We start from the raw sequence: 23730 nt of genomic DNA, 5'->3' as shown, positions 1-23730 counted from the left end.
CCTTCATTTGTGATTTAAGTAAGGAGTTTGTATAATGTTTTAAAAAGAAAAATAAATAGTATTTGATTTTTATGCCCCACCTACGATAGTAGAGGGGCATTATGTTTTCTGGTCTGTGTGTCCGTTCATTCGTCCGTCCGTCTGTTCATTTTTTCGTCCGGCCGTTCATACATCCATCTGTTCGTCCTGCTTCAGGTTAAAGTTTTTAGTCAAGGTAGTTTTTGATGAAGTTGTTCCTGATGATATGATCTTTCTAATTTTAATGCCAAATTAGAGTTTTTACCCCAATTTAACGGTCCACTGAACATAGAAAATGATTGTACGAGTGGGGCATCAATGTACTTGGGACACATTCTTGTTTTGTGTTACTTCAATTAAATACAGACTAATCATTTGATTTGATTTTTGGTGTTTTAACGTCACTTTTAAGCACCACTTTTGGGCTACTTTGTATCAGCCAGTTTTTATTGGTGGAGGAATCCAGAGTGCCCCAAGAAAACCAGAGACCTTCGATAAGAAAACTGACAATCCTAGTCAATTAAGATTGGAGTCAAGTGCACAAACAGGGATCAAACTCACAACCTTCAAAACTACTTTCACCACTCAGCCACGGAAGCCCCCAAGACTAATCATGTAAATTATATCTAATTTGAAATAAATTACTAAAAAGGAAACCTAAACACACATATTACTTTGTGTTTGTTAATAGATAATTGTTATGGAGATCGATGGAATTGTTTATTTTATCACAGATAACAAAAAATACAAAAAACACATACATGTCTAGTACAAAATATTACAAATATCATACAAAATAATGCTGAAACTATGCTGGACTGTTCCACTAAAACTGTTATGGTACCATAGGAACACAATAATAGAAGTATGAGTATTAAACAAATTTAGGCGCCACACTTCAAAATAGAACAGTCCTATAATGAACAAAAAGTATTCCCTGTATTCAAATAAATAACATCTTTTTAACTGAGTTAAAATACCAGAATGTTGAATAATATTTATATGATCCAAATACTATCTTTAAATCAACTGAGATAATAAACTGCCAATCATTGACTTTGTCAAGTTTCATTGCCAGGAAGTTGTTTTACTTTCCGACCAGAAAAACTAAAAGTGTCCACATTTAAATTTCAGTACATGTATATTATAAAAATTTAGTCAAATTTATAAATAAATATATATAGTTAATGTGTTAAAACCTTAATCCTTTATAAAATCAATATGTAAAATTGCAAAACCCAATCTTTGGTTCTTAATTCTAAAATTATGTTTCCAGCTTGATCCAATAAAATCCATGCATGATTATCAGTTCTATTTTTTAACAAGAGTGCACACGCTGAAATGTCTCGCCTTCTTTACTAATCATTGATATTATGTTGATAGACCTAAATATAAAGCTTTATTACAACTGTCACATAAACTCAACATTAACCAAGAAAACGAAACATGGATCAATGAACCAGGAAAATGAGGTCAAGGTCAGATGAACCATGCCAGGCAGACATGTACAGCTAACAATTCTTCAATACAATAAATATAGTTGACTTATTGCTTATAAATTAAGAAAAACAGACCAAAACACAAACACTTAACACTTAGCAATGGACCGTGAAAATGAGGTCAAGGTCAAAAAAAACCTGCGTAACAGACATATAGATCATAAAATATTTCCATACACCAAATATAGTTGACCTAATGCATAACGTATTAGAAAAATAGACCAAAACTCAAAAACTTAACTTTGACCACTGAACCATGAAAATGAGGTCAAGGTCAGATGACACCTGTCAGCTAGACATGTACACCTTACAATCATTCCATACACCAAATATAGTAGACCTATTGCATATAGTATAAGAAAAACAGACCAAAACATAAAAACTTAACTATAACCACTGAACCATGAAAATGAGGTCAAGGTCAGATGACACCTGCCAGTTGGACATGTACACCTTACAGTCCTTCCATACACCGAATATACTAGACCTATTGCTTATAGTATCTGAGATATGGACTTGACCACCAAAACTTAACCTTGTTCACAGATCCATGAAATGAGGTCGAGGTCAAGTGAAAATTGTCTGACGGGCATGAGGACCTTGCAAGGTACGCACATACCAAATATAGTTATCCAATTACTTATAATAAGAGAGAATTTAACATTACAAAAAATATTAACTTTTTTTTCAAGTAGTCACTGAACCATGAAAATGAGGTCAAGGACATAAGACATGTGACTGACGGAAAATTCGTAACATGAGGCATCTATATACACAGTATGAAGCATCCAGGTCTTCTACCTTCTAAAATATAAAGCTTTTAAGAAGTTAGCTAACGCCGCCGCCGTAGCCGCCGTAGCCCTCGGATCACTATCCCTATGTCGAGCTTTCTGCAACAAAAGTTGCAGGCTCGACAAAAACACTAATGTTTTTAATACTCTTCAGACATATATAGTTTATATTATACAATGTATCACAGTCAGCATTAAAAGTAATAAACAATTTAAGAATTGTTACAACAACATAAACCACACACAATAGAACACTTTTGGAAACATCCTACTTTTGTTTCTATCGGTGGAATTTGTGACCTTGCAAAATTAATGAAAACCTGTTCTAATGTTGTTTGACTAACAGAATAGTCTTCTATATTGTATTCAACCTTTGCTTGTTCCATTAATCCAAATATCTTGGCCCAGGTCAGTTTTGTGTCTTTAACATGATAATGAATCATTTCTTGATGTATATCTTTAATTTCGCTGTTGGGAAATTTGTCTTTGATGAATCTCATTAATGGTTGAATATCTGGTTCAATGCCATCTGGTGGTGTTCCAATTCTAGCTAGTAGTGAATATCCTTCACCGAACTTGTTCTTTAGATGTTGTGGACTACCTAAACATTTAAACTGTCCGTTGACCATGATCGCCAGTCTAGTACACAAGGCTTCACATTCCTCCATACTAAAATATAAAAATGTCATATATATTGACCCTTTTCATTTAATTCTGTGTGCACTTTGTTTTGTATTTGCTTTGATTTGATATTTCAAATTTTAGCTGATAGAATTATTTAAGCAATTTCATATGATATGGCACCTTGAAACCTGTTTTGACACAACACTTTTTATATTATATTTCCATTGATACCTTAACTTTCAAATTAAATAAACTTTTGACAGAGATATAGGTCTTGCATGTTGGCAGAACATTCAGAAAAAATTATGATGGACAGCAACATTGCTAATTAATTTAATGTTGCTGATCCATGTTATAGAGGGAAGCATGTCAAAACGATCCTCAAACTGATAGCATTTTATATAAAATATTATTGTCCATCAAAAGTAGTTCCTATTACACTAAATTCAGGAGAAAATTTGACATTTGAAAATGATTAATTAATTGAATATGACTGGAACAGGACCTGGAAATAGTTGTCAAACTGATATTTAGTGATAGTAAAGCAATTTTACCATACATATCATTGACCTATCACAAGTAGTTCTATCTATCTTACCTAACATTGAAAGTGGTTTTTTAAATTGAAAGTTATGGACCAGAGCCTCAAAATAGTTGTTGAACCCATATGTACTAATACAAATGCAACTTATATAGAAAATATCATTATTTCTATCAAACTGACTTCAGCAGAAAACTTATAATAATATCTTCTTTTAACTGAAGTACAAACATTCATTTTTTTAACTTTTGGCATATTAAAAAAATTAAACCTAGCTCCTACTAAAAGAACAACTGATATGACAATTGTAACTTAAATTTGCAAATTCTCAATTGCAATCTATTTACCTATGTGATGTTAAGACAAGTGTTCTTCCAGAATCACGTATATTGGATAAAACATCCCATAGATGTCGCCTGGCTACTGGATCCATTCCTGTGGTGGGCTCATCCAGAAATACTATTGGAGGATTCCCAACTAATGCTATGGCAGTGCTCAATTTCCTTTTGTTACCACCACTAAAAAAAACCAACAATAATTTAAAATATACATTTAGTTTGGGAAACATGTTTTTTTTATTAGTTGCAATTGGTTTTGATTGGCAATCACATGACATCTCCTTATTTTCATTTTGAACAAGCTTTCAGTAGCTGTATGTACTTTAATACATGTAGTTATTTTGTGTTCATTGCCTTTTTGTTAGATTTTTTTAGCTTTGTGCCGAGACCTTTTCAACTGATATACTGTCCAATATAAGGAGAGGGTCGAGAGCCTCCAAATATTTTACAAGAGTGCACACGCTGAAATGTCTCGCCTTCTTTACTAATCATTGATATTATGTTGATAGTCCTAAGTAATAAAGTATAAAGCTTTATTACAACTGTCACATATGAACTTAACATTAACCAAGATAACTAAACATTGATCAATGAACCATGAAAATGAGGTAAAGGTCAGATGAACCATGCCAGGCAGATATGTACAGCTAACAATTCTTCAATACAACAAATATAGTTGACTTATTGCTTATAAATTAAGAAAAACAGACCAAAATACAAATACTTAACACTTAGCAATGGACCGTGAAAATGAGGTCAAGGTCAAATAAAACCTGCGTAACAGACATATAGATCATAAAATATTTCCATACACCAAATATAATTGACCTAATGCATAAAGTATTAGAAAAATAGACCAAAACTCAAAAACTTAACTTTGACCACTGAACCATAAAAATGAGGTCAAGGTCAGATGACACCTGCCAGTTAGACATGTACACCTTACAATCATTCCATACACCAAATATAGACCTATTGCATATAGTATAAGAAAAACAGACCAAAACACAAAAACTTAACTATAACCACTGAACCATGAAAATGAGGTCAAGGTCAGATGACACCTGCCAGTTGGACATGTACACCTTACAGTCCTTCCATACACCGAATATACTAGACCTATTGCTTATAGTATCTGAGATATGGACTTGACCACCAAAACTTAACCTTGTTCACTGATCCATGAAATGAGGTCGAGGTCAAGTGAAAACTGTCTGACGGGCATGAGGACCTTGCAAGGTACGCACATACTAAATATAATTATCCAATTACTTATAATAAGAGAGAATTTATCATTACAAAAAATATTAACTTTTTTTTCAAGTAGTCACTGAACCATGAAAATGAGGTCAAGGACATTGCACATGTGACTGACGGAAAGTTCAGAACATGAGGCATCTATATACAAAGTATGAAGCATCCAGGTCTTCTACCTTCTAAAATATAAAGCTTTTAAGAAGTTAGCTTACGCCGCCGCCACTGGATCACTATCCCTATGTCGAGCTTTCTGCAACAAAAGTTGCAGGCTTGACAATAACACTACCACATTCTGCATGTGCATGTCCTTTGTGAGGAGCATGTAATTCAGTTGTTGTGTTGGTTGATGTCTGTCATTTTATTTTTTAGTTTGTTGTTTTTAGGCCATTGGTTTTCTCATTTGAATAGTTCCACATTTTGTCATGTCAAAGTTATTGAATACAAATTGTATGGACTTTGCTCATTTCTCAATTTGTTGAAAACCTTAGTGACCTGTAGTTGATTATATCCATATCATATGGAAATGGTGATATTTGTCCCATTGGTTATCCAGCTTATCCTTCCACATATTCTTATTGATATATAGTATATGCCATCCTTAACCTATGCTAATATCTAGCCAAGGTTCCGTGTTGAAGACTGTACTTTGACCTATAATGGTTTACTTTTACAAATTGTGACTTGGATGGAGAGTTGTCTCATGGGTACTCATACCACATCTTATATCTATAAAGGACATCAGTATGGATGAATTTATGTTTAGTAAAAGACAAAGGGGATGTAAATAAAGAAATTTTATATTTTCCTTAGCTTGTTAGTACTGTAACTTCAAAAATTATTGAGATATTTTCAATATCGCAAAAAATACGATAGGATTATAATCGCAATAATTTAAACTCGCATTTTGAAATCTTTTATATGAATTAAACAGGATTTTTCTCAATATTGTAAAAAAATTCGCATTTTAGTCTAATTTGACAAAATCGCAATAATAAATGCACGCAATGATTTCTGAATTTACAGTATTAAATTGTGAATCGCTAATTTATAAGAAAGTATCAAACTAAACTCTAGAGAATTGGTCTAAAGAGCTATATCTTATTCAGTAGAGCAAACTGGACTCATAAAGAGATGTGGATGAACGGACAGACATGACATCAGTGTACCGTAATATACCAAGTTTTACCATTATGATAAACACTGTAACCGATAGAGCACAGATTAGTACAATTATTTTCTTGTTACCTATATGCTTTAACTAATTTATCTGCATGTTTCTGTAACAGAAGTGATGTTATCAGTCCATCAACAACCTCTGGTATAACAGTCTCATGAACCCCACATAATCTGGCAAACATGTACAGTGTCTCACGCCCTGTCATCTGGTCAATCAAGGCATCATACTGTGGACAGTAACCCAGTCGTTGTCTCACCTGAAACACAAAAAACAAATTTTAAAGCCTTTATAGTAACATATTTCATCAATTGATATGTATCAAATGCTTAAGGTGTATTCATGAATTAAGACCAACTCATTGCTTAATATTTTGTCTTAAAATTAAATCCATGTCTTTAAAACCATGTACTGTGGATTCATTTATTTTCGTGGGTACCAATTTTCGTGGTTTGAGGAAAATTTACATATTCGTGGATATTTAATTTCGTGGTTTTGGCAAAGTCTACACTCATTCCTTTAGAAAATTTGTTATTCGTTGAACATTTGAATTCGTGGTTCTCCTGTACCCATGAAATCCACGAAAATTGGTATCCAACGAATATTAATGAATCCACAGTACTCTTAACTTTTCAAAGCACAGAGCTTTTTTCTTAACCAATCTCTATGAGAACATGTGACCTGTCAAACTCTTCTTCAAATTTTTCTCATCTAATGTCATGCAGCCATTGTGAATTTTATTTGCAGAAACTTTTTTAATGATTAAGGTCAGTTGATTTCCTAACTATAAAAGTATGAAGATATGGTATGATTGCCAATTAAACAACTCTCCACAAGAGACCAAATACATAGAAGTTAAAAGATATAGGTCGCTATACTGCCTTCAACGAATATCAAAACCCATATTTGGCAATTAAAACAAAAGCTTTCAGGAAAATGGTATAACATTTAAATATACAAACCTCTGTAATATTTTCTGTCACACTTATGCCATCCAAATAAGCATTGCCAGATGACATTACTTCATCACCTGTCAAAATTTTAAATGTTGTAGTTTTACCAGCACCATTTACACCAAGTAAACCAAAACATTCTCCCTCTGGAATCCCAACAGCTGTATGATCAACAGCAAGATTGTTGTCATAATATTTAGTCAATTCTTTCATAATGAGGGAGTCTGTATTAAATAGTTCACTCAAGGATGCATTTGCAAGCCTAGCTCTCTCTGTGGCAACATCTGTATCTTCTTGAACTATGGATACATTACGGTTTGGTCCTAAAAGTGGTGTGTGCTCATTGATAACTTCAGAATCATTTGATAACTGTGAGTTAGTTCTTTCTTTTCTTTGTCCAACTGCATACTGAAATCTGTTCAAGTATCGGGATTCAAGAAATAAAAGGAGACTGAAGTATGCAATTCCTTGTACGGCCAAGAAAACCAACATTCTACCAATGCCATTCTTTTCCCATCCTAAATAATTACTACTTAAAGGAAAACATCCTTCAGGTCCACATTTATCATCTCCTATATTTACATCTGAAATATCAAAACAAATCTAATATCAGCACAAAATCACAACATAATAAATCCTTATTTGTGATGTTTGTATTATAACATTCAAATAACTTTCATAACTGCTATTTTGAGACTAGTGTGGCAAGAAATACAATATAAGCTATACCATGGATTCATTATTTGTTGGGTACCAATTTTCATAGATTTACATGATAAATCACAAATCTGAGTGTTCCATGAAATACAAATTTCCTTAGGCTTGAATTCAGACTTATGAAAAACCATGAAATATAGGATATAAACATGTACTTTTCCCTCCATCCACCAAAATTCATACCAATATTACATCCCAGCTCCTTTGTTTTAACAGGGATGATCCGAGTCAGATCACCCTACCTTGAGTTTCTTTCTTTTTTTCTGCATGATTTATTTTTTTCTGTACCATTTTGGCTCAAATGTCGAACATTCAATAAAACTGAGACTTTTTTTTGCCGAACTTTCAAAATTTTGTTTTAATTCCGCTTTTTTATGTAGAAAAAAATCTACAAATTTATATGTCTTTGTAGAGAATTATGAATCAATTGAGATTTCCCACAATGCAACTACATGTAGTTCATATTAGACAATATTGCTATTTCATTTAAGAAACTTTTTTATCAGTTTGCTTCTTCCATAGACTGATTATATACAAAATTTGTCATTAAGTAAAACTATGCAGCTCTTACCTTTACAACAAGGGTTGGGGAAAGCTTTACAAAGTCCTATTATAGGTTTACACACTTCCAAGTATTCATAGTTCATATAATAGTCCATTAATCCCTGTCCAAGGCAGAAATTTGGTAAGAATGTCAAGAAGACCCACTCCAATGCTTTAGCAAGATCTTCCAGATCCAACTGTGGTATACCCAATATACCTACAGCAAGGATTGTTGCATCACCTTAAAAAAGAAATTTTAAAAAATAATAAAGACCCTAAGAACCTTTACGTGATATCATTGTATTTGTTTATCATTTATTTTTTGTGACAATGTTTATCATTCACTCTGGAATATTTGCAACATGAATCTGTCTAAATTTCAAAGGGCTAATATACAAAACTGTTCATAGAGTATAAGTTCATATAGAGCATACTGAAAGCAAGTAGATCCTAATCTCTTCTTTCCTTTTTAAAATTAAAGTCAAATAGAGAAGCAGGAAGTTCTCCTGAAAGAGGGGAGAAAGATACCAGAGGGACAGTCAAACAGAAAATTAGGATTTGGAGGACCAAATTTGACAAAATAGGTGGAAGAATTTTGTTATTTACCCATAAATTACTTTTTATTTTAGGGGGCATGCTACCCTGTGTAAGCACCTGGACAAAGTTACCTTATTCAACCTGTTTCTTCAGCAATTCTGCTTTAAACAAGTGACAATTTCTTGAATAACTGTTGACAAAATATAAATTCAACTTACCAGTTGCAATATAATATGGTGATGATATTCATTAAATTTATAGGTACAGGTGTTTGACACAAACATTGTCTTTATAATTTTTCTTGTCATTTCAAAATTTAGGATGTCAATAAACCTGTTCCATTTGTATTAGTTTATCATCTAAATACCTGATAATATGTTGAACATTGTCAGCCATACAAATCCTGTAGAAGGAACAGTGAATATAAATGACAACAGATACATAAATGGTAGCATAGCCCATCCATACAGTATCAACAGCAGGGCCATATGTCCAACATGGCTGACAGGATCTAGGTATGCTGTTATATCAAAAGCCACAAATGTAATAATCAGAAAGATACAAGGAATAATGTAATTTATCATATCCCAACAAAAAGTTGAAAGCCAGAAGTTGATTGGGCTTACTCCGCTTACAAACTGAATGTGTTTTGCCTTGGTTGCCCGCTCTTTGATGAGGAACAATACAAAACTGCTGGATAGGAAAGAAATTCCAAATACAAAATTGAAAGATATTGTGAAACCAGTTGTACTGCCTTTCGTTTCATCTTGAATCTTTTGTGTCTGTGTCCTTGGCAACGGTGAGTTGACTGTTGATAATGAATAACCAGTACCATTCATTACAAATTTAATAACAGAGTTAAACATGGTTGCCAAGGAGATGGCTGATGAGTGAAATGATTGGTCATTGAAGTATGCTGTAGCTTTGATTTTGTTTGTCACATTCACAAGTTTGGCCCCAACAATGTAATGAAGATTATAGTATCCTAGACCATCAATTCCCTGTTGGAAAAGGTAATCATCAATATTGTTAAACTGACTGTCTCTCTTTACATTCACAACATCATCATGGGATTTTTTAAACTGCATTTCAAAGAAATGTCCCATCATGTTTAAGCCTTGTCCACCACCTCTTTCATTATAAACAATTGTATTTCTACCATAAGCAGAAACATTCAGTTTCAATGGTGGAGAATCTTGTGGCCCAGGAAATGTACGGACAACAGTTAGTGCCATAATTGTATAAAACAATGGAATAGCCAGTTGTGTAACAGTGACAATTTTGTTTCTCATTGTATGTTTAGCTCTTTTGATGAACATAGCATAAAACTGTTGCAAAAATAATGCTGTTCCTTTATTTTTCTTCATGCTACTAGTAACCTCTAAAAAAAGAATTACAATAGGTTTTTAAATTTAAATTACATTACATCAAAATTACTAACATTTCATTAAAAACATTCAAACTATACAGTGTCTAGACTGGAAATTTGAAAGATTTAATTTGTAAATAATAATGAATATTCTATGGTAATTTCAAATCCAGTAATGTAAGGGCTAACTTAATTTTAAAAATGAAATTGTAATTGGTCTTAAGTTCCTTATGTTATTTGTCTGAAAATTATTAAAGTGACTTTGTTTCAGTAAGTTAAATCAGTCCTGACACACAAACTTATATTTGTCTTCATGGAGCCTGTATTGCTCATTTGTGAAAAAAATAAATCAAACTGAGTACCATTAATATGAAAAACTATGTTCCTTAGTTATACTAGAACATATCATTTTGAAAGTAAACAACATTGTGATGATCCAGACATAAAGAGGCTCGCTGGTACAAAAATTTCAGCAAAAATTTTAACTTTTTTTTTCTCATTATAAACTTTATTTATTACCTTATTTGTTGTTACTTTATGATATGGTACAAAAATCAAACCAAAATATCAATTTCTTTTGGCCCCAGATGACTTTTAAAATGTTAATAGCATTGAAAAAGCTCCAGATTATCTCCCTTTGGTGCAAAAATGATATTTTTTTGCATTGAAATTGAAAAATCTTTTTCAACTCATCGGTGATTCAAAAAAGCTGAATTTGAACCAAACAGTTGTAAAATATAAGCGATTTCAGTAAATAAGTTCTTTTTTTATAACGATATTACCTCTATTTCTCCTATTAATTCAACCGAAAAAAAGTACCTTAACAAAAATGCATGCTTCTTTTGAAGGCAGATTGTGAACTTAAATGAATGGTGACCCCATTTTTTTATATTATTTTTCTATTTAGTATATCATAAAGTTCATTTATAGAAAAAATATCGAAATCCTATATTTAAAATAAAATGTATTTATACCCTCGAGCCCCCTTAACTAATGCATAAATATTTTTTCAAAACTTGTTGATTTAGGTAAAAAAAAATCTAAATCAGAATTTTTAAACATTCATTTTGATACTTTTTTTTATAGAAATGCAAATACCGGTAGTAATTTCACTTTTGTAAGTATCTTCATTATCTTCAAGAGGAACAGTAGCAAAAGCAATATTTTTTTTTATGTTGAAGTATTTGTAATTATGGAAATAAGCACCTGATATGAAACGAGGTGTATCTCTACCTGTTGTATTGACAGATAAATCCATTCTGACATTGTTTTTGGTTCCAACTGCTCCATTGTGTTGGGGTAGTTCTATGCTTCTGTTTTCTCCAACCCTATTTTGAAGACATTTTGTGTAAAAAAAAATTATATTGTTAATTACATTTTTATACGTTGTGCATAAAACTTCACAATTATTGTGCGTTTAAAGGGGCACTAGCTGTCAAATTTATGTTCACCGATTTTAATCTAATTCTCATATTTGATTTATAACAATGTAAAACATTTATCCAAACTATTAAAAGTCTAAAATAAACAATTAATAGGGCAGGGGCATGAAAATATGTAGCTTCGTTTCGTGTGAATTTTATTCAAGACGCCATCTAATTAGTTATCGAGTTGACCTCTAAAGTTATCGGATAACCATATAAGCTATGTTAACATAAATATAGATATAAATAGATTAAGCGAACTTGTGCTGTTGAATTATTCTAGGTCTATTTAATTTCAAATTATAGATGAAAAATAAACGTTAATCATCCTTTTTACCTGAATAAAAATGATTTTTTTGTTGATCGAAACAGTCAATCAAATGATTTACCTTTGTTTCACATTCAATGTTGACATTTGTTTCCTTTAAATAACTTTACACATACAATTCACATGTTATTCATCTCAAGCTAAGGAGTTAAATTGAAGTTCACATGAATACAGATTCAATGAGGTTGAATTATTCACTTGCAAGTGAATAATTCATAATCAATGTTTTTTAGCATATTTTGACAAAATTGAACCATTCTGGTTTTTCACTATTTGTATTCCATTAATGATTGAGCAAAAAAAAAAAAATATTTTTTATATATCTCGTAGCTAGTGCCCCTTTAACTAAGCGTAGATACAAAAAAGATTTTAGGGCAATATTTTTTAAGATGCAGCATATGCATTTAAATCAACAAAGAATGTTCATTTGCTATCATATTAAATTCCAGCAGTTCACATTTTCACAGGTTTTTCATTAGTTTGCTTTCTAAGAACTTTGCAACACATATATCACATCTGATATATTTGAATTAATTTACCTCAGGAAAACCTCTTCCATGGTTGTGACTGATGCTCCATAGCTAGCAATACCATAGGCTGTTTTATTCTCTTCAATATTAGTGAACATTTCTTCAAACTTGTGGGAACACTCATGGGGAAGAATGTATGACAGCTCAGCACCAACATTGTTCTCCATTTCAGCAGAAGGGACATAACTCTTGATGACCTCTGTCATCCTGCTGACATCACATGTGACATCTTTAACAATGACCATGTGGTACCCAGCTCCTAATCAATGAGAAATAGGCATTATGTACTGATTGATATTAAAGTCTTAGATACATGACTTATTTTGATTCGTTGTTATTGGCTATGATTTAGCTGTCAGTATCTGCTAGTACTCTCTGATTTTAGAGTTTTGTTGTTTTTAGGGATCAGGGTTGGATATGAAAAAATAGAATTTTTCATACTTATTTTATCAAACCTGCACAATCAATGGAAAATATACAGAACAAACTGTTAAATAGCATTGGTGTTTAATCCCTGTTTCATACTTGTAGTATTAAAGTCATAAGAAACGAGTCACCGGTGAAAAATAATGTTCTTCCAATTCTGGAACCAATGCATACAAACATCATAAACTTAGTCTTCTGTGTACGAATTTATATTTTTTTTCGTGTAAATTTCGTATAATCGTCAATTTTTTTTCAATCAGTCAGTGTTGTTGTGAAAATATGGCAGGTAATTAAAGTTCGTGTTTTGAAGCCGAAGTTTAACGATTGTCAACAATCGACATAAATCAACAAAAAAGCATGAAAATTCAGATAATAGTTTATTTTAAGGACATCCATGCGTATTGTGATCACCGGATTTTTACGAGATGGGTCACGCTGAGGTCACTTTGCATACGAAAAATATGTTGAGGGAAATTGCTTCCTGGAAGGAAGCAATTAAAATAAAGTAAACTTCTTCTAAATATGAATAAATTAAAGAATTTTCTTCAGAAAAAAGTATATGTACATAAGTTTTATAATGAAAACTATCCATTGAGTTATAAAAAACATATGCATTATTTTTTTTTGATTTGAGGTTTCTTATGACTTTAATAATGTTGTAGATACAGACAGAGCCATTAATTCATTATAGTAAAAAAATCATAACATTCCAATGTTATTTGAATCGCATAATTGTGTACACTCAAAATGACCACAATTCTATCCCCATTCTCTCCCCCCCCCCTTACATTCCAAAACATAAATGAATCCAACATCAAAGGTACTAACCATATTTATTTTTCAGGAAAAGTGAAGTTCCATAACATTTAATGTCTCCATCAGCCATAATAGCAATTCTGTCACCAAGTAGATCAGCTTCATCCATAAAATGAGTTGTAAGAATCATTGTCCTTCCTTCCTTGTTCTTCTGTAAAACGGTCCAGATCTGTCTTCTAGCATCAGGATCTAATCCAGAGGAAGGCTCATCCAAAATTACAATCTTAAAATAAACAAACAAAAAACACATACCATGTTGTTAGCTATATATATATATATATATATATATATATATAAAATGTCTCACTTGAAAAATTAAGGACCTGCATTACAATTTAGGGGTAAACGTGAAAGATCATATGCTTCTTCAGACTTTAAGTAAATCAGAGAGCTTTCTTCAAAAGTATGTGATTTTGGAAATGTCATGTTTCACTACAAGACTTTAAACATAGTTGAAAATTGGTATGTAGAAATTTGATACATGAGTAATTCAGGATATACATGGTTTTCATGAAGTTAAACTTAAGGTAATATATAATGAGATCTGTAACAAGTTGAAAAAAATGTTTAAATCAAAATATAGGATTTTAAATTGGAAGTGTGACACATATCAACCACTAACCTACCTTTGATATTGCAATCAGGGCTATACCAACAAATAACTTTCTCTTCATACCACCAGATAATGTCTAACCTACCTTTGATCCTGCAATCAGGGATATTCCAACAGATAACTTTCTCTTCATACCACCAGATAATGTCTAACCTACCTTTGACCCTGCAATAAGGGGTATTCCAACAGATGACTTTCTCTTCATACCACCAGATAATGTCTAACCTACCTTTGACCCTGCAATCAGGGGTATTCCAACATATAACTTTCTCTTCATACCACCAGATAATGTCTAACCTACCTTTGACCTCTGCAATCAGGGCTAATCCAACCGATAACTTTCTCTTCATACCACCAGATAATGTCTAACCTACCTTTGATCCTGCAATCAGGGATATTCCAACAGATAACTTTCTCTTCATACCACCAGATAATGTCTAACCTACCTTTGATCCTGCAATCAGGGATATTCCAACAGATAACTTTCTCTTCATACCACCAGATAATGTCTAACCTACCTTTGACCCTGCAATCAGGGGTATTCCAACAGATAACTTTCTCTTCATACCACCAGATAATGTCTAACCTACCTTTGACCCTGCAATCAGGGGTATTCCAACAGATAACTTTCTCTTCATACCACCAGATAATGTCTAACCTACCTTTGACCCTGCAATCAGGGCTATTCCAACAGATAACTTTCTCTTCATACCACCAGATAATGTCTAACCTACCTTTGATCCTGCAATCAGGGCTATTCCAACAGATAACTTTCTCTTCATACCACCAGATAATGTTTTACTGGCTGCTGAACGTTTGTTTTTCAGATTTATCTGTGATATCATGGAATCAACTTCATCCTTTACTGTGTCTTTAGGACAACCTTTTAACTAAAATATCAACTGCAAATTACTTGTACATCACAATTTACAATGGTAAAAAACTGCTTTTATTTATTACTGTTATTGCTGACAATTCACCCTTTTGTTAAAATAAGATAGTTCCTTCATTATCAATTTCAGAAAGTTATCCCCTCTAAATAAAATCATGTCATTCTTCATATCACAAAATAAATGTTGCCATTGTATACTTGTTTGGTGCTGTTGCTCTATGGATATCATTTGGTTATATTTGCTATTGGTTTGCTGTCTCATTGACATATACCCATATCTCCTTTTGTTCATATACTAGTAGCTCTTGCAGTTTCAAAGCAAAAGAACAAAAAAATCTTTAAGATTTTCAAAGAAATTTTCAAATTGTTTCAAGCTTGTGTTAATATTTCCAGCTCTTACAATAGTTACAATGTCAATGAATTTTGTGTAACTGTAAGGGAATTTTATTTCAATTATTTATACTTACCAGTCAGAAACATACTTATGGATTATCTTTCATAACTTGCAAACACACAGATGATCTTGATTCAAACATTAACTAACCCAGATCATCCGTGTGGAACAATAAAATACAATACAATATTTTTATTAAAGGGTTCATTAAGAGCATAACATTAAATAACAACATGACATGAACATTACAGAGTGATTAAAGAAACATAAAATAATAGTTCAAATGCATGAGGAATTTGGGTCATTGGTCAACGGAAGATAATTTTGCTATTAATTTGAGTATTTAACTAATTTTCTGATTTTCTAAGTTGCAGGCCTTTATCGAGGTATGCACATAAAATAGATAAAAAAACTGCTATATTCTTTACTCATGATCCATGTAAAAAGATTATTTCTGCTTAAATTAACTAAACTGGAGTATTTTTTTTATATAATCAGTCATATCTTTTCTGAGGTTATTGTAAAGAGGGAATTCCTGAAGAAAGTGCATTTCATTTTCAATAGAATTTGAATTACAATATAAACATGTCCTCTCATGTTGAGGTAATATTTCATATTCATCACATACATTGTAAATTCGTTCATGTCTGCCAGTTTCTATTCTTAAACAGTGATTGCTGCATTTGTATTTTGTTTTTGAGGGTGCTCTAAATCTAAATAATGTCATAGTCAAATGACTTTTTGAATGAAAAGTAAGTGTCCAATTTGTCTTGATTTCTTAAAAAAAAAATCTTGCATTTTCTCCCAATCATTTTGAAAATTTAATTTGAGCTGTTTTTTAAGTAAATTTTTAAAATTAATTTTTGCCTAAACTTTTACATATATTTAGGTCAATACCCAATTTTTCGCTGTAGAAAATGATATTAGAGAGCAACAAATTATTGGAGCTAGTTTGAGGTTTACTCTCAATCATTTTTAACTCAGCATAAGCACTTTTAAATCTCTAGTCTATGCCAATACATAAACATATTTGTTAGCAAATTTATATAAAGAGGATATCAGGTTATCTTTCGGCGTGTACAAAACACAAAAACACATTCAGTTCGCTTCTGGTCGGTAAATATTTTACTGCAGCATTTATTTTGTTGCTTGACTATGACTATTTAATTGTTTAACTATGGAAGAAACAAAAAGAATATCCGAGGAAGAATTAGAAAGTGATTCTGTCAGTATAACCGGAAGTACAGGTACACAAATTCATGAAACCAAAATGGCTAGAACCGGCAACAAATCATCAAGTAAGTCTAAGAAACATTTGTCCAAGACGACGGAACAAGAAATGAAGCTTTTCAGCTTAGAAGAAAGCTTTGTTAAGCGTTTTGATAAAATTTTTGGCTTGCTACAGGCAGCTAATTTTTGTTGAAATCAAACAAAGTTTAATTTTGGACCCCAATTCGGAACAACTTGGAAACTGGGCCATAATAAAAAATCTAAATACATGTGTAGATTCAGTACATAAATGAACCCCAAGAATTCAATTTTTGTTAAAATCAAACGTTTGACCTGAATGTAGACCAATTTGAAAACAGGACCAAAAAATAAAAGTTAGATTCGGCATATCAAAGAACCTCAATAATTCAATTTTTGATGAAATCAAACAAAGTTTAAATTTGGACCCTTTGGACCTCATGTGGACCAATTTAAAAATGGGGACCAAATTTAAAAATGGGGACCAAATTTAAAAAACTTAATACACGGTTAGATTCAGCATATTAAAGAACCCCAAAATCCACACTTGGAAAATTCTATCTGAGAGATTTGTAAGTCGATGTAATAGACAATTTGTAAACATGATAAATTTTTCGGAAAGTTGCGTTGGAGAATTTGTTATTGGTGGAAGTATTTTAAATATGATGATTTCATGATGAACATTATTTTGTGTTGAACTATTGATGTGTTATACATGTTATATATAGACATTTGTACATATGGTACAATTTAGATGACAGAAATTTATACAGCATACACCTCCAGTTCAGTAGAAGCATAATGCTTTGGAATCTATTCAAAAGTATGTTTCTGACTGGTAAGTATAAATGATTGAAATAAAATTCAAAAATTTGTAATCAAGTTAAAATTTTATGAAATATTTATACTTACCAGTCAATATTTTAATTTTTATTTTAATGCTTTAATTTCAGTGCTGGTGGTTTGTACATGCCAATAAACTGAAGCTTGTTCCACACAGATGATCTGGGTTAGTTAATGTTTGAATCAAGATCATTTGTGTGTTTGTGAGTTATGAATGTAGTAAAAAAAGATAATCCAAAAGTACGTTTCTGACTGGTAAGTATACGGTAAATATTTCATAAAATTTTAACTTGATTACAAATTTTTGAATTTTCCTACAAAAACAGACTTACAATACATTTTATATGTACCACTTTAAAATGGCACATACCAAAAGTTTTTATTTTTTAATTATTTTTACCCAAAAGTCCCCCTTCCCATGGCAAAAAGCTGCATATTTTGACATAGAAAAATGACCAACTTCAAGTTATCATGAACACGATTCAATTTAAATGATATCTACCTAATTCAAAAATTCTAAAAAGAGGTTTCGAAGAGCCTTTAACACCTCATAAAAAATATGCCATTTTGATATTTCTTTTTTCCATTTCTCTTTTCAGACTTAACGATTCAGAAATATTATTAGAACACATTCTTAAGAACTAGTGAAGACCCACTTTTAAACAATCTTTTTGAACTGAATTTTCATGTGTGTATTGTTATGCGTTTACTTTTCTACATTGGCTAGAGGTATAGGGGGAGGGTTGAGATCTCATAAACATCTTTAACCCCGCTGCAATTTTGCGCCTGTCCCAAGTCAGTAGCCTCTGGCGTTTGTTAGTCTTGTATGATTTCTAATTTTAGTTTCTTGTGTATAATTCCGAGTTTAGTATGACATCCATTTTCACTGAACTAGTATACATATTTTTAAGGGGCAAGCTGAAGGACACCTCAGGGTGCGGGAGTTTCTTGCTACATTGAAGGCCCATTGGTGGCCTTCGGCTGTTGTCTGCTTTATGGTCGGGTTGTTGTCGCTTTGACACATTCTCCATTTCCTTTCTCAATTTTAATCATTTAATTTTGTGTTTTTGCTTGGAATACCCTCCTTATTATGTTGTATATTTATAGAGGGTGTCAGAGGGGTCCTGATCCTGAAATCCCAGGCTTAAAAACATGAAATCCTGAACTCCTGAATTTAAAGAAATTTAAATTCTGACATCCAGAAATTCGAAAAAAATAATTCCCTGATCCCAAAAGGATCAATCCTGAAATCCCAAGATTAAAAACACCCGATCATGATGTCCCAAAAAAAAGTCCTGCTCCTTCTTTGTTGCTGCTTAAAACCCTTTTTAAAAGTGACAAGTAGTAAATCTTATCCTTTGAATATATATTTGTTTATATTTGAAATCTCAGTTACTTCAACTGTTTATAAATATTTCTTCTGAGGCCTTTTAGTTCTTTTGTACTCAATAGATCTTTCACCTACTTACACAAGCAAAGAATTGAAGATGTTCCTCTACTGTGAGTGAATCAAACAATATGTCATGCTGTGGACAGAGACCAAGACTACTGCGTACACTTGTAATGTCTTTCCTGATGTCATATCCATTTACTTTAGCTGTACCACTTGAAGGAGGGAAAAAACCTAAAACAAATAACAAATGGAAAATGTAATTAAGGGGAAGAGTACGTAATATAACTACTCCACAGATTTTTTTTTTATTTTACATGTGGATTCTGCTTCTAAAAATACATCAGAATATAAAATAAAAAAAGGGGGGTACATTTTGTATTACTGTTTTCATTTTCAGATACAAGCTGTTTAAACTAGCAGCATGATACGCCAGAAATACAAAGGATATATAGGGAAAATCTTAAAAAACAGCAGACAATTTTACTTTATCATGATCTAATGTTTCTAAATCTTTCTAATTCGCTGGTCAAAAGATTTTTTTAAGTTTCGAATTGTGATTAAAAATAAATGACGAATCCATTGGTGCATTAAAGAAAGTTCCTAACAACCGTGCTAGTTTTCAAGCTATATTCTCTTTAAGTATGATTTTTAGCGAAAAATTATAAAATATTCGGCGACATTATTGATGTCTACTGTAACATCACCACACATTGTACTCCATAACACTATTATACCCATTGCATTGTACCATACAGTATTGTCATACAAATTGTGGGTGTGTTTTTTTAAAAATTAAAACACATTTTTCTAAGTATTGGAAATGGCTAAAAAAATAAAAGCCTAATTGGTTGACATGGTTGATAATGATAAAAACTGAAAAATGTTTAAGGATAATTCTGCAGCCAAAAAAATGCCAATTGGCAAATACATATACTGCAAGTGAAAGAAAGTTACTGTATATACTTTTCTTGATAAGACAGGGTTCCACATCTTTTTTGAAATATTTGTATTGGTCTAAATCAAATATCCAGTTCCAGATTAGTACAGAATTATATTATACATACACGGTAGTTAAAAAATTTGGTTAAAATATTGGGATCGCTTCTTTTCATCCTCACCATTTCTGGCGCTATATTAGGTATTGTGTATAGAACCCATTCTATTTGTCAAGTTCTCACACATGCACATCATTCTACAACTTTACTTGAAAATGTCCTTTGATTTCTTGCTGACTTATCCTTTTCTTTAACTACACAACAAGGCATTATACATGGTATAATATTTGCTGGAGATTCATTAACGAAGGAAATAATTTCTTGTACCAATATTTCATAAATTTCCACATGTACGACTCATAAAAAAGAAGAAATCTGCAAATTTGCATATTATCTTGAGAATGGCTGTAATAAGGTCAAAAGAAGAACTCGTATATGAATTTCAGCAAAATAAAACAAAGTTTTTTATTTAACTTCCCATTACATAGATCACTGCCTGTGTTATGCCTTAGCATTGTGTATATTGTAATGCTATAGCTGTATTGTTAAGTGTAATTCTAAAGCTTTGTATATTATCAAGTTATATGCTGTAAATGTGCTGGTGTCATGATATAAATGTACTGGTGTCATGATATAAGTGTACTGGTGTCATGATATAAGTGTACATATGTAATGCTATATGTACGTATGTAAATTAAATGCTATACGAATGGACAAAGGGCAATGGTATGAGAATGTTATCATCCAGTATGATGCTAAAAAATGTTTCTTATGTAAATTCATTAGAATGTATCCAGTATAATATAAGGAGATCACTTCTAAACAAGGATCGAAGCTCATAAACTCAGCAATAGAATCAGGACATTTAGAAAGTTTGGAGAGCTGACAACCTTGCTTCGGAAGTTTGCAACGAGACTGTTCATAATGTAAGCTATACAAGTTTACCTTCCATATTGTGCATGTATCTAATGTGATATAAAAATAAGGAGATGTGGTATCATTGAAAATTGGACAACTATTTGCCACAGTTTAAGGTAGATCTATCGGGTGTGTTTTTTTCTGAGCGTCCTTTCTAGTCATGTTGCAAAAATACTTATTTGATTTACAAATAGTTTACCAAGTATCATTCAATAGACAACAAAATACTTACAACTTAAAATTTAAAGACTGAGCTAAATATATTTTTTCAAGAAAATTAGGCCCCTGTTTTTCTATTTTTTTTTTTTTTATATATACATGTACTAGTATTTCAGAAAGTATTTATAAACAAAATTATCTCTTCGAATTTAAGAAAATTCTATTGTTTAATGTTTCTTCAATAAGGAAAACTTAAGTTTCCCTAATACATGCTATATAAACAAAACAAAAACACCCTAAATGTGGTTATTTCAATATATTGTTAAGAAAAAACAAGGTCTGCCATCCCCACTTTTTATATTGAAATTTGACCGAAAAGTCTTTTACATGTGCTTACAAAACATTTATCCCAGAAAATTTTGACACCCCAGCTGCCTTATTGAATGAAGAAGATATAAGCAATCATAGTAGGCAACCATAAAGCCACCAACCATGAGAAGAAAAAATAATGGTTAGTTCGTTATAAAAGGCCCTGACATAGTAACAGTATTTTCTTCACCCTCTCCCTATTCTTCCCTATACATTATACTTTATTATTCTTTAATACTTGTAATCTTTAATATTGACACTTGAGAACGGAAAAAATTACTTCAAATTGTATTCTCTACTTCTGAAGGATACATAAAAGAACAACACAAGAATTTAAATTTTGCTATCCTTTCGAAATTTGAATTTGATCATGTTCTATTTTTATCATACAGTGTAGTTTCAGTTTTAACAATGGTTCTAAATTTAGATTTTACTTTCCCAAAAAATTGCGGACAGAATAGAAGACACCTGTTTATTTTCTGAGAACTGAGACTTGGATGAGATAGATGATTTACTTATTCTGAGATAAATATCACCGTCCTTAATTCTTAGTTTCTATGTAATGTTTTTTTTGGTCGTTTTCTATTCTGTAAGCTTTGTCCTTCCACTTATACATGTTAAAAATGTTTCACTTGTGGTCGATTACCCTTTACTATCATTTACAATTATAAATTATCCTAAAATTTTCAATTGCTTAAAAATGGGACATACCAACACTTTCTAGTTCAACACACGTAATTTACATGCAATTTACTGGTAATTACTGGTTACCTTCTAGATTACACTACACTAACACTGTGAATTTCATTCAAATAATAGTGTGGGGTCAATTCTGGTTTGATTTTAACAAGTATGATACGACTAGAACATGTAGAAGCAGAATTGTCACTAGTTTATTTCTAATTTCTGTTGAAATAAATAAGAGCGTTATTATGAACCTGCTCCTGCATGAGGCTAAAACAAAAACAGTTGCAGACTAACACACAATAGGATGATTTCTGTTGGGAGTCTGATAATTTCTTTGAAATTTTGAATAGCACTGGAATACTTGTTTGGGTTCATGATAGACCGCAAAAAGTCATTATAAAGATGATAATATGCTTGTAGAATTACTCTGTAAATTGAAACTAACACGTAATAATATGTAGATTTATAAGAAGGTTGACAATGAAATCCCCTGGTTTTATTGGTAACTAACAAGACAGGGAAGAACCTTAGTGTCATTGTTGCAACATTAAGGGGCCTTGTTAACAACAATTAGTGAAATAAAGTATCTGAAGTTGGGGGTGGGGGAAAGAAGAAAAAAAAAAAAAAAAAGAAAAAAAGAAAAGTAAACAAGAAGTAATTGTAACAGGATGCTGTTACGAAGTCTCCCAAACAAAGCTCCGATAACTCCCCATTCATATGGTCCCATGTTCATTTGATTTGATTTTTTGTCCCATACAAGAATATATATGGCTTACGAGTAGGGATCTCCACCATTTACAAGTTTTCAAACAGGAGGGGGTGGTGGTGACCCCCAGGGACTTTACCTACATTTCATTTGATTTGTTTTATTGTCCCCTACAAGAAAATATATGGTTTAGGGGTGGGGATCTGGACCGTTTACAAGATAATAGTACATACTCAAATTGAACGGGGTGGGGGTGACCCCCAGGAACTTCCATCTAATTTGATGTGATTCGTTTTATTGTCCCATACAAGAATATATATGGTTTAGGGGTGGGGATCTGGACCGTTTTCAAACAAGAGGGGTTGGGGTGACCCCCTAGGGACTTCCCTTTTATTTCATTTGATTTGTTTTATTGTCCCCTACAAGAATATATATGGTTTAGGGGTGGGGATCTGGACCGTTTACAAGTTTTCAAACAAGAGCGGGTGGGGTGCCCCCTAGGGACTTCCCATTTATTTCATTTGATTTGTTTTATTGTCCCCTACAAGAATATATATGGTTTAGGGGTGGGGATCTGGACTGTTTACAAGATAATAGGACATTCTCAAATTGAACGGGGTGGGGGTGG

At 32.1% G+C, this 23730-nt stretch overlaps 1 protein-coding gene across 8 annotated transcripts in view; it reads right to left on the bottom strand.

The window, feature by feature from the left end:
- Window positions 1–724: 724 nt before the first annotated feature.
- The window catches only part of LOC143044722 (phospholipid-transporting ATPase ABCA3-like), a 61189-nt gene continuing 38183 nt past the window's right edge, over window positions 725–23730 (bottom strand). For 6 of the 8 annotated variants that reach the window (XM_076216815.1, XM_076216821.1, XM_076216822.1 and 3 more), the window contains 11 exons: window positions 19345–19499; window positions 15233–15388; window positions 13898–14108; window positions 12653–12902; window positions 11568–11689; window positions 9360–10373; window positions 8484–8696; window positions 7205–7779; window positions 6314–6501; window positions 3821–3991; window positions 725–2977 (listed from right to left, as the gene is read on the bottom strand). In XM_076216815.1, the coding sequence (XP_076072930.1) occupies window positions 2521–2977; window positions 3821–3991; window positions 6314–6501; window positions 7205–7779; window positions 8484–8696; window positions 9360–10373; window positions 11568–11689; window positions 12653–12902; window positions 13898–14108; window positions 15233–15388; window positions 19345–19499 (3512 nt within the window). In that variant the 3' untranslated portion in view covers window positions 725–2520. The remainder of the gene's footprint in view (window positions 2978–3820; window positions 3992–6313; window positions 6502–7204; window positions 7780–8483; window positions 8697–9359; window positions 10374–11567; window positions 11690–12652; window positions 12903–13897; window positions 14109–15232; window positions 15389–19344; window positions 19500–23730) is intronic. The other 2 variants (XM_076216820.1, XM_076216823.1) reach the window with 2 other exon arrangements.

The sequence above is a fragment of the Mytilus galloprovincialis genome, chromosome 9 (genome assembly GCF_965363235.1).
Source record: "Mytilus galloprovincialis chromosome 9, xbMytGall1.hap1.1, whole genome shotgun sequence".
NCBI classification, from domain to species: Eukaryota; Metazoa; Mollusca; class Bivalvia; order Mytilida; family Mytilidae; genus Mytilus; species Mytilus galloprovincialis.
The sequence above is the reverse complement of the archived record's forward strand: the minus strand, read 5'-3'. Positions and strand labels throughout refer to the sequence as shown.